Source organism: Colletotrichum gloeosporioides (genome assembly GCF_011800055.1).
Source record: "Colletotrichum gloeosporioides strain Lc1 chromosome Unknown consensus_81, whole genome shotgun sequence".
NCBI lineage: Eukaryota > Fungi > Ascomycota > Sordariomycetes > Glomerellales > Glomerellaceae > Colletotrichum > Colletotrichum gloeosporioides.
This window is the reverse complement of record NW_025544726.1, coordinates 191493-203638: the sequence shown is the minus strand read 5'-3', so window position 1 is coordinate 203638 and position 12146 is coordinate 191493. Positions and strand designations below refer to the sequence as shown.

Genomic DNA, 12146 nt, shown 5'->3' with positions numbered 1-12146 from the left:
TCCGATCAAACACATACGATACTCAACCATGGCGAACAGGATGTCGGGGTATCCGAACTGCCCTTCACAACTCTTCGTCGTCCCTCGATCGGCACCTTCCAGTCGACACACAACACGATCAGTTCAGGAACTTGCTCAAATGCTTCGCATCTCACTTGTCCTGAAGTCCATGCGTTCAGGGGACATACCTTCAGAGAAAACAAAGGAAGCGAAACTCTTTTCAACAACGAAGAGCACCCTCAGAGTCCTTTCCGCGATAACACGCAAGTAAGTCACACAGAAACCAGGAACGAACGCCTCATGAACCTCAAATCATCAATCTTATTTCTCTATGCAGGGTCAGAGCCCTCATTCCCTTCACACCCGCCCCAACGCCATTGTCGTGGTACACCCGCCAGACCGTCCCAATTTTTTATCCCGCCCGTGTAGCCAGCCACGCCAACCTCACACTAGTATTTTTGAACACCCAATCCATAGTCCATCTTTTTGTTGCCAGCTGTACAACGCCAGGCCGCCGTTCCTCTCCACGTAAACGAAGGGAAAAGCAAAATTGTTAAAACAAGAGGGCTTTAAAGCGCAACATGCCCTAACGAAAGAGGGGGTATTGTACTGCGACGACAGGAGCAAAGAACGAACGATGGCAGACAGGCTACAGTCACGCGCAGGAAGTGTCACAAGTACGCAAAACAGACAACGTGCAAGCAAACTGAAAAAAAGCTAGGAAATCTCTGTTGGGGGCAAGTGCCGTGTGTGGTAGACAAACAGAAGGGGCAACCGGGCCCGGGGAGCCCATCGAGATGATTCTCGAGACAAGCCCAGATGTCCAGAGATAACTAAAGCCGCAAAGCAAGCATGCATTGGTCGTTCTCGTGACGTCTGACAGTCGTGTCCGCTAACCGTATGCCTAAGATCAAAAGTCCAAAGAAATGTGTCATTCGCCCAGGTATCCATCGTGCAGCGTAAAAGTTCCAAGGCGGTGGGATGAACGAAAACGACGTAAGAAGTTCGAGTGTAAGCAATAAGACAGTCATGAGAGGTGTTTCGCTTTCTTTCCCGCGGCCATGAGGAGGTCGAGGGCAGGAATGAGGCCGCTCTAGAGGCCCATCAGACCATCATTCTACTACAGCACTTGATTAGGAACACAACGCCGCAGATGACCTTTGGGATTCATCGTACCTGAGGAGGGGCACCAGGAGGGCCCTGGGGTCCCGGGGGTCCGTGAGGGCCAGGAGCACCGAAGTGGGCAGGGCCGTAGGCGCCGGGGCCGGGGGCGGGAGCGAAGTAGTGGGGCGGGGGAGGGGCAGGGCGGTAGGGAGTGCCGACGCCAGAGTTGTTCTGGCTACGGCCCCAGCTCAGACGGACGCGGGAGTTTCCGATAGGGTATCCCTGCATCTGGTTGATGGCCATCTCAGCAGCGTGGCGGTGGACGAACTGAACGAAACCGCAGCCCTTTCCGGGAGGGATCTTGACGTAGGTGATCTCGCCGAAGCCCTGGAAGAAGCTTCGGAGCTCGTCCTCAGTCACGTAGCCGGACAGGCCACCGACGAAGACGGTGGTGTTGTTGGGGTCAGTGAACTGGTTCATCTGCTGGCCAGGGGGGTTGTAGGGGGCTCCGTAAGCACCGCCGTACTGGGCAGGAGAAGGAACCCCGTAGAATCCTTGCTGGTGAGGAGGCAGGCCAGGGGCCATCATCTGGTTGCCGTGGTGCTGGTAGGGACCGTGGTTGCGGTTCTTGGGGGTGGCAGTCGAGATACGCATGGGGCGGTTACCGCAGTAAACTCCCTGCATCTCCACAAGAGCGCGCTGCTGGTCCTGCTCATCCGTGAAGCGGACGAATCCGTATCCGCGCGACTGTCCCGACATGGCATCCGTCATGATCTTAGCAGACTTGCAAGAGGGGAAGCGCGCCTGGAAGAGGGACACAAGAACGTATTCGTTGACCTCGGGGCCGAGGTCGCCAACGAAGATCGAGTACTCAGGACCGCGGTCGTCACGACGGTCGTTGATACCGCCGCCGGACGCCCAGTTGAGCTTGAAGGCACGGTTGGAGTTGGGAACGGGAGTTCCGTTGAGAGCGAGAGCCTTGCTGGCCGCATCGCTGGACGTGAACTCGACGAAGCAGTATCCAGCGTTGCCAGACGTCTTGTCGCGGATAACCTTAACGTTAACAGGCTCTCCAGTGGCAGTGAGAAAGACGCCCTTAATGAAGTTCTCGTCCATCCAGGGCTCGAGCTCGCCCATCCAGAGAGTGTTCTTATTCGCGTCGCCCTGGATAGGAGCCTGACCACCGGGGATCTCTCCAGATCCGTTGTTGCCGGGGAAGGGCATGCCACCAGAGACCGGGGTGCCGAAACCGTCGCCATTGGCGTTGGGGGGAGGGGCACCGTTGCCCTGAGCGGGATTGTATGCGAGACCTTCCATGGTGAAGTCGTTCGAAACTGGTAGCAGAAAATGTCAGTCAATGCTGTCCGCACTGCTTGGGCTGCGGATCTGTGAACCTACAATTCGTGGATTGGAATGATAAGTCGTTACGAGGAATTCAAGCAGTGTTGCCGTCTTCCTTCAATAGGTTGGGTTGGTTTTGAGAATCGAACAGAATGAACTGTATTCAGACGCAAAACCGATACTCCGAAAAGCACTTTGTGAAAAGTCGATTCTCTCAGACGCCAGCACGCCCCGTAGAAAAACGAAAGATCGAGATGTCTCGGGGTATTCGTGCCAAAAATGCTACAGCCGCCGATTAAGAACAAGCCCGAGCGATGCTTCGAATTCGACTTTTGGATCTCCTAGACTTGCGCCGGGTACCGGAAACCAAGAGATGCCGTGGCTAAACGTAACCTTTCACCGAAGATCCTGAAATGGGCCAAAGGAAGGATCCGAAATGGGAACCTGCGATTACGGTCAGCATCACCTGTCGGTCGTGTGTAGTCAGCGCGTCGCGGGCAGTCAGTCGGCAGTCGCAGTCGCATTCGACAGTCATGAGCTACGAAAATTGGCAGGCTCGGGTCGGGTGTTCAGCCACAGGGCTGATCATGCAGCAAGTTCAAGCCGAGCCCTGCGTGCGGGTCGCCCACGAAGCAGCCACGCCGGTCGCTGGCAGCATCGACCCGCACGTAGGCAGCTGCCATGAAGGCATTGCCAATTCCAACGCATTCTCGCGATTGCGCTTGCCGCATACATTGAGGGGCGCGTCTCGATTGGCTTGTCCTAGTCGAAGTATTTTTCTGCCGCAGTGAGACATGCCGAGGACATTGATCTCCGGCGGGGGCGGCATATTGTACGTTGGCAAGTGAACGAGAGATGCGCCCACAGCTTTCCATACGTTTGCAGCAGTTACATTGCAGCTCGAACTCTCGTAGTGACTCATGACGTTGCCTTGCGCTTTTCTCGTTGTTTTGCGGCGGCATGGTGCCGTCCGATTTCTGCAACTCCCACCACGCCGTATCGATCGTTGGGGTCGAGATGACAGCTGTCAAATGGTGATGCTCCATTATGCACAGCTGAATAATGCTGCGCGAAGGCGGGTAGGCGAGGTACAGCGGCGTAGTGGGCGGATCGTGAGCGGGGTACCGAAGCGACGTTGCCATAGTCTGCGAGAGAGAGGCATCGAACTACGTCGCAGTTGGCATTGCGTCCGCCGCGCAATGCCGTTCAGGTCGCGATGTTCAGCTCGAATCGAGTCGACGTTGGTTGGACGATCGACAGCCAACACCCAGGATGATCCACGACGCATGGAGGGGTCGTTCGATGCGCCCAAGACTGCAGTCCTATGTCCGGCCCGGCCACTGTCGGGCGTGGCTCTGCCAATTCGAAGCTTGCGGCGTCGAGTGCCTCGAGCAAAGGATTGCCGAAGATGCCGAAGACGGGGAAACCGGGCTCGAGGCCGATCTTTGCGACTGCGATTGCGACTGCGACGACGCGGAGGGGGGAATTGTCGAATAGGAGGAGAGACAAAGGAAGACGGAGAGGTGGACTTACTTTTGGGCGCCAACAAAAAGACTCTTTTTCCGGATAACCAGGAGAAACGTCGTGCGACTCGTAAGGGGAGGGGAAAGAGAAAGAGGGTATGGGGGGAGGATTACTGAAGAGTAATTTTTCTCTTGTGAAAGATTTTTCGGGGGTTAAACGGCGAGGGGAGAAACCGACAAGGAACTTGCGCGCAGAGATTTTTTTTTCCGTAGCTGTGAGGGCCGTGGACGTGGATCTCGCTCAGTCAGTGGTGACGTGAGGCCGGTCAGGGTAGTAAAAAAGCAGTGGCAGAGGCACGACTTTTGCAACCAAGACAATCGCTAGAAAGGATGCTTCGTTTTTTGCAAAAACCGCAGCACAACGCAGAGCAGCAGACGAGAGATCAGGCAGACTACGCGCAGACAGGCAGAGAGACAGCAGCAAGAGGGCAGACAGGTGCAACTCTAAAGGAAAAGGGGAAGAAAGAGAAGAATGATGGAAGTGGGATGGGGAGGAGGTAAGAGTAATGGAGAAAGAGGGAGGGAAAGCTAGAGAAGAAGACAGACCGGGTTCTGGCGATGGGCGCGGCGGCGCTCGCTGTGCAGGCAGGTAGGTACCTTCCGCCGTACCTAAGGTACGAATACTGGACAGGACTGGGCTGCACCTACCAGCACCGGGACTGGTCGTGGAGTGTGCGGGCAGCGGATGGGGAAAGGCAAAGGGAAGGGAAGGGCCACACTACCTTACCTGCCCAGGGAAAGTCCCAGGGAAGGCGCGACCTGAACCTTTTTGGGGGGGCGTGTGATTCGTGACTTCTTACTTTTTGGATCTGGCACTGGCGTCGGGTGAGAAGGAGCAGACCCAGCCAGCCCAGGCAGGGCAGGCAGGCAGATACTGGAGTATGAGTGTGTTGGGTGGTGTGAGTCTGTTCGTTCACTGGTGTGGAAGGGAGGGAGAGACCTTCTTGACAAGGTAGGTAGGTAGGCAGGTAGGTACCTTTCCGCCCTCGCCTTCCTTGCCATGCGTCGAGGCTAAGGTACTTCCTTCTTTTTAGAGATGCGTTGGTTAAGGTGCCTTACTTCCACGGCTGATACCCACCTCCCGTCTCATTCCTTCCTCACCTTTACATTGCAGGCAGCGTGCATCTCGTAAAGATGCAATGGAATCCTCACAGAGATGCAGCTACAACCAACTTGCCTCTGAGTTTCTGCACCTTAAGCCCATTCCAAACGTCCGCCGTATATGCTAACCAAGGTACCTCGAGGTAGAAGGTCCCGGTGAGGTACATCGGATCAAATACACACAGGCACGCTGCGGCGACGGAGCCTCCAAGTGGGGCGCATCGAGCGTAGAGGTACCTTACCTTACGTACATTTTGCCTGCTCGCCTTGCGCCGCGCCTTACCAGCTGTAGATAGCGCGCAGATGGCCATCCAAGAAAATGCGAAAGAAAAGCATTAGAACCAAGATACGGTCCATCGAATGAGTGGGGCCCTGGTGGTGGGCAGTGGATGTCGATGCCGTGCGTTCAGAGCATCCGAGTCTGGGCGAACAGTGGCTGCGCCAGTCAAGAAACGAAACCAAGCCGAGCAAGGCACGGCATCTTTAAAGGCCACGCCGGCAGACGACGGCCTGCAACCGCGTCCAGCAGGGCGGCTGACTGAGTGCCTAGGTCAGTCAGGTACGTGCGCCGACTCGAAGAACTGCTCAGTCACTTTTTTGTCCCTTGTCACGGCCTGAGGCTTCCGAATCTTGGGGGAGCTCTGAGACAGATCTTCGGATAAGAAATGGATACACAGGACGCGGGAACCGCTGGCTCGACTTGCGACGCACTGATCAGAGTCAAGCAAGTGCCATCGTCTGGTTAGCTCTCTGATGCGAGGCAGGCAATCCAGTTTAATGACAGGAAGATGCAGGCGGGTGCAGGAAAGTGCAGTCTTGGGAGCGGGTGAAAACGCAAGCCCGTCTGGTGGTACGAAGAGAAAGAGACGGTCTGCGGGTGTACCTCCCCCTCCAGGTGGTACCTGCCGCACATGTCCTTCCCGCAATTCTACGACTGCCGATTGGAAGATGGCAGGCAGCTGCCAATAGAACCTGGAAGGAAGGAAGGGAGGGAGATGCATTTCGTGCATCTCGGGCCTGGCCATGCTTTCCTCCTTCCTTACCACCTGTCTAGGCAATTAAGGTATTCTTGGAAATGGCCTCACTCACTCCCGTCCTCCCGTCCTCACTCGACAGGGCTCCTCAAAAAAAAAAAACCGGACATGGGACACTGCGTGACTACCTACCGCCCCAGATGGCATGCCGATGCCCAAGGTAGGCCACCCAGGCGGCAGCAAGACAAATCCCATCAAAAGGTCAAAACAAAGCCGCTGTTGTCCGTCGGCGACTGTGCGCTCTTGGCATGGCATGGAGCTGCTGTCCTGACAAGCATCACACACAGGTCACCCCCATGGATCCCGGCATCGTCTCCTCGCGTCCCCCGTCTGCCTGAAAACCTTGTTGCTGTCTCTTTTTATTGATTTTCTGTTGCTGCTGGCAGCTGTGTCTAAGCTCGTGCTCTGGCTCTGGCTCTGGCTCCATACTACGCAGTCTTCTTGCTCCAATCCCCAACCATCAGCTCTCCGCAGGCGTGGATGCGGCGGCGGCGCATGACCACCACGGTCCAGCCCCTACTCTGCTTGCTACCACGCCCAAAAATGCAGAGGTTGTTGTGCATCGAAGCTCATTTCGCAGCAGCCCAGAGAGACGGTAGGGCATTTGAGAGTAGAGCAATCCTGCGGGCAGATCATACGGGGGCGGGAGAGACACGCTAACCAGAAAGTGCTATTGCCCTGCCCTACTCCTACTCAGTTGCTCAGGTACTTACTTGTGTGCGGATACCAACTCACCTTATTACTTTTGCTGGTATTCGTTCGAATACATCAACTCCTTCCCAACTCTGCCTGAGCTCGAGGGGTGGCTCCAACAGCAGCTCCGGTACGTACCGATCTGAACGCGAAATGGCGTCACGGAAGGGGAGGTGGGAGGGGGCGTGCCTAAGGGGGAGGGGCTCCTTCCCTGCAGCTGGGAGTCAGCCTATCGGCTCTTTCCTAAGGCACTACACGGGAGGAAAGGTACGCACGCAGCTGCCACTCGCTTGGCTTCCTTTGCTGAGAAGCTCCGAGTGTCCAAATCACCACCTCCTCCTCACCTGATTGCCAACTCACGATACTGCTATACGCACGAAGCCTGCACTCGACATTGACGTTGTCGACGCTGTCAAAGATGCATAGACTGCGTTATTAGCATCGACCAACCGCCAGAGCAGTCATTTTCGCAGCTACTCATTCCCGCCGCATAGGCGATGCTCTTTCCCGTCATGCCATCCTGCAACCCTGCGTCACATCCAATCCTCCAGGCCTCCCATCAACCCATCCTCAACCTCAACATCTGCACCTCTCGCCATCATTCCCTGCACTGCAAAACAGCTGCCCCATACGATACTTGCTTTTACTTCGGGCGACACGATAACCCCTTCGCTATCTTCGCCGTATCCAGCTGTCAAGGGCCTCATCGGCCCGGCAATCCCAGTTGCGAACGCGGTCTTTCTGTTCACCATTCCAGATGATGTCCTTTGATCGGGTCCTTCCCGCTCACATGTCTCTCTCTAATCAACCACCGGCTGCCGAACAACCACCACCAAAGATGGGATGGCGGGCACGCCAGGCGAAGACGGGCAACTTGCATTTGAGACACGGCCTCCTCTCATTTCTTTTTCCTGCCACTGGCCCCCTCCACGCGAACCCCTCGTGCACTCCGAGAAGCGTCGGCCAGCCTCCTGGTCCGTCTTGAGTTGAGCTTGTCCATCTCGAGGAATCGACGTCGAGTCGCCAGAGGCAAGTGAAGGGTCATTCGTGTGACATGTCGTGCTATTAACCTTTGCTGCAGCTGCTATCAAACTCGTGCCTCGCTAGCCGACTGTGCGCGCACCACGTTTCGAAACGCCGCAACAGTGTCAACTCAACTCAAACAAGTCATGAGCACCATTCCCACGGTCCAGGTGTTTTCTCGCTTCATCTGTGCTGCCAAACAAACACCCGACTCACTTGCTGCTGCAACTGCCGTGCACTCTTCCTCTCTGCCATTCATCCATGGCTTCGTCTCCATCGTATCGGGGTCAGCGACATGCCCGAGGACGACGTGGCATCGACTTGCCTCGATGTCGGACCTCTCCTCCGCGGCTCTTTCCCCTGTCCCGCCCATCACCGACGAACCCGGAGCCGGTGGACGATGTCTGCCCGACGAGACAACCCTGACCACAGAAAAGACACGTCAATTCTTTCTCCCCTTCTCCTTTCGAAAAGCCATGGCTTCCTTGCCCAGAGGAACGCGCTCGGATTGGCAACTGTTCCATAGCAGACGTCAATATTGCCTCTCCCTGGTCCCTCTCCTGAACAGGACACCCCTGGCTTTCAGATGACGTTGTCAGCGCCATCGGTCATCTGTATTTTTCAACTTCTCCCTCTGGGCACGCCGAAGCACCGGATCGCTTCTGAAAACCCTGCCTACCAGGGCTGAATAGCGCCGGCCCCTCCATTACGAGTGCTGGTTAAAGTGTTTTCGCGTCTTCATGACACGCTGTGTTTTCGGCATCGAGGGGACGCGTTATTGCACGGCGGCGGTCCGGACGGGCCAACACTCTGCCGCACACGCGGTACCGACAGCGCTGCCTTTCCCCTGTCGGTTCAGCGCCCGAGCGGCGCGCCCAGGCGGTGATCCTCTAACTCGACTGAGTACAGGGCGCGCCGTCGACAACCAATCTGCCAGCCGGGCAAGCCGGCCCAGCCCGGAAGATCCTCAAGCATATCCCATTACGCCAAATAAATGTCAGGCAAATTTTTCATTGCCAAAGGCGACATTGTGCTCGGCTTATTCAATGTCTGAGACGTCTTGCCCTTGTGTGAGGCCTTGCCAGAGCGGCATAGGGAGGAAAACCATTATGTGTTCTCATTCGCGAGCTGCTGGCTTGTGGACGAATCATGGCCTCGACAGGTCTTTGATCTAGAAATGAAATCATTCGACAGGGGTGGAGGGGGTGTGCACAAAAAGGAGAATTCTCACTGCTACCGTGGATCGAAGTGTGGAAAGAGTTAGATCTCTGGCTTTTTTTTTTCTCCCTCGCTTTTAACTGGCCACCAGGTTGGCTCGCCATGGCCTAGCCTCTCGGGCCTCAGAAGCGGCCCTCGTCAGTGGCCTTCGGCCTGCCACCACAAGCTGCGACGGTTATCCTGTTGGGCTTCACACATTTGCCTGTATGGGGTAAATGCTATCGTCAGTCGAAAACTCGTGGCAGCGAATAGTGCCCCTGGACGACTTGGGTTTGCCGTTTCTTCTCCGTCCCACGACGAAGGTCCGGCATAATCTCACCCGCGTTTTCATCTCCGGCCGTTTCTTCAGGGGCCCTTTCAGAGCTGAGAAGCCCTTGTCTGAGCATTTTTGTCCTGTGCACGGACACCAGTTATTGCAAGCATCCGGCTGTGATCCAAGAAATCTGCTGTCAGTCGAATGGTTTTCAACTGTCATCGTCGACAATAAGCTCTATCGTCTGGCCTTCAAAAACCACAAACCCAATGATCACCGCCTGCGTTCCTCCTCGAAACAACATGCTCCCGGGGCCCGGAATGGCCCATAAGGACATTCTGACCATGTACATCAAGTCCACTGGGTACATTAGCCTCGATGCTAGTCTCGAAGTCAGGCTCTCATCAGACACCGGACTGACTTGCGTTCTCAGCAGCATTTCGGAGCTAGCAAGGTTGGGCTTGTCTCATCCGCATGCTGTCAAGACGAATCACCAGCTGTCTTTTTCAATTCCACAAAGCTCGCAAATGCACGTCTTCCCTGATCCAGAACCTGCAATGCAGCACCGTATTCCGACAGTGCGTTCGCCTACTGCTACGAGGTGGGTTGGACGGCAGCTTGAGCCGTCTTTCTGAGCATTGTACACTCCTTGCCCGGCGAAAAGCTTCTCGAAGCCGTCCTCGCTGACACGCGGCTTTGCCCTCAGCTGTCGTCCGATAACGAGGGTTGCAGCGCCTGGTGAGAAGCAATCTCCGTTCCCCTCAGCGCACCCCGTCGCAGCATTCCCATTTTTTGCAACTCTCCCGGTCCACCCAAAATCTTGGAAGCCAATCTGGGCGACAAGGCCGTATCTCAACTCGGGAGGTCGAGTCGCCATACTCTGGGGAAGGACCACGTTGATCGACGACACCCCTGCCCTAATGACCTGAGCCGTCCGGAGTTCTCGTTCAACAGCTCCGTTCACCATTGCCGCGTCGCAAACATCCCGTCCGTCCGCGGTAATGTGCCAGGTTCCTCGGCCTTCTGCTCCCCCGTGCCCGGTGCGATGTCCCAAGGCCACTCGTCCGCCGCAACCTGACTCGGCTATGAAACCTTTTTGTTCGAACTCGCCAGGTCACCTTCTATCATCTACCCGCGTGCACCTCGACGATGTACGGCAGAGTTTGAGGAGCGTGGGAGCCTCCGGTTCGTTTGCGAATTTGTCGTCTGCGCAGACCTTTGACCTTACCCTTTTGGCCTCTTGGGTAGCGAGCTCAGCGCAGGTACTTTTCCATACCGGTCAGGGCGTCCATTTAGCGACAACCCACTCTTGACTCATGTCTCCGGTTCTTAGGCGGAACACTGTCTGTTATTCCCTCATGGCCTCACGGGGCACATCATTGCACGCTATGAACGGTACCGGGAGCTGTCACCTCTGCGCGGCTTCAGTCTGCCAACAGCAATAGGATGTTGGTCGCCTCTCGTAGTAAGTAAGGCATTACACTCAATGCCGTGACGTATTCCAGGAAGAGTGATCGCGCAGTACATCACGATCCACTGTTCATCAGTACGTCACGCTCCAGCATGTTTGTTCAGGCCTCAAGCAGCTCGTCGTCGTCGATCCTGTCTCCAAGATGAGCTTGTGTTTAATCGGGTATTGCGAGTTCACCAATCCCAAGCTGCGGTTGGATCTAAAAAGTCGCCCCTGTCCTTTGGCTGTCCTCGGGGGACAGCAAGGAAGGGGCCCGAACACCAGACGTGCTCCCGGGGAAGCTTGTGGGATTCCTACCCGGACGGCACGACGTCCAAGACGGTTAGAAATATCCGTTTTTGGACATTTATCGGTGAGTCGGGTAGCTGAACCTTAAGTGTGAGTTTTGGGCAGCCGCCACTGAGATTCTGGCGTCTTTTATGTACATGGAGAGTTTGTCATGTGAAGCTGGGTGCGGGGATAGGCGTGTTGAGATCAATGGTGAGGCTCGACTTCCTTCAGGCTCTGGTTCACGCTGGCCACTGAATTCATTGGAGGGATCATCTCTGCGCCGGTACGATCGCGCGAGTCGACCGCACTCGGCCGACGTCGGATGGCTAAGGAGCCATGGGAGCCTGAGGTCGCAATCGTTCCTCCTGAAAGTCTCGGAGAGGTGGTAACGTTCGCCGCGCTTACGGGCTTAGCGCACCGGTCTCCGGCCACCATCAGCACCAAGGCCTGACTGCGTTGCGACTTTCCTCTTCAGATGGCTGACGGTACTCACATGCAGAGTAGGCACCTTTTCTGATGCAGAAGTCGGTCTTTGTTACTTTGGCGCCTGCAGTGGAACTCTCCAGCTGCATGTGAAGCCAATTTCCGAGGCGAATATGTTGGCCTTTTTGATATGCCGCCTCAAAGTCAATCGAAACACATTGGCGCGTTGCATTCTAGGTGGGGTGGCCTTCAACCTAGGGGGCTGATATGTCAGGGTTTGATATAGTTCAGTGAGGACCGTCGCGTGTGCGAGCTGAAAGATTTTCTCGCAAGTATACGGGATGGCCTTCTCCTTCTCGGCGAGTTTGTTGCCTTGTTTGGGGCGAAGTTGAAAGGGTTTGTGTGAGTGGGTTGTGGCTTAACCGGCGGGAGGACAGATACGAAGTTTGCGGGTGAAAAGGGTTGAGCTGGGAGCAAGTGGGCTGTCGTTGGGACTGACAACCTTTTTAGACTTTGCGGACCGAATGACCTCTGTGTGGGAGAGATGAGAAAAGAGATGGAGGGGAAGTGGTGATAGAGAGAAAAGGACGAACAGGATGATCTCTGTCTCTTTTGTCCTCTTTTTTCCGTCTCATGTGTGTTGCAGTTCAAAGTTTTACTGTGGCGGGAAAAGCTGTAGATGAATGTTGTGT

General features: G+C 55.7%; 1 protein-coding gene across 1 annotated transcript; it reads right to left on the bottom strand.

Moving 5' to 3' along the window:
• Positions 1-1167: 1167 nt before the first annotated feature.
• On the bottom strand, positions 1168-2421 carry GCG54_00001080 (putative RNA-binding protein C23E6.01c; the record flags this gene model as incomplete). The annotated part of the gene is made up of 1 exon (XM_045401207.1): positions 1168-2421. One exon carries the CDS (start codon positions 2419-2421, stop codon positions 1168-1170), a length of 1254 nt encoding a protein of 417 aa, XP_045259132.1.
• Between the last annotated feature and the right edge of the window lie 9725 nt (positions 2422-12146).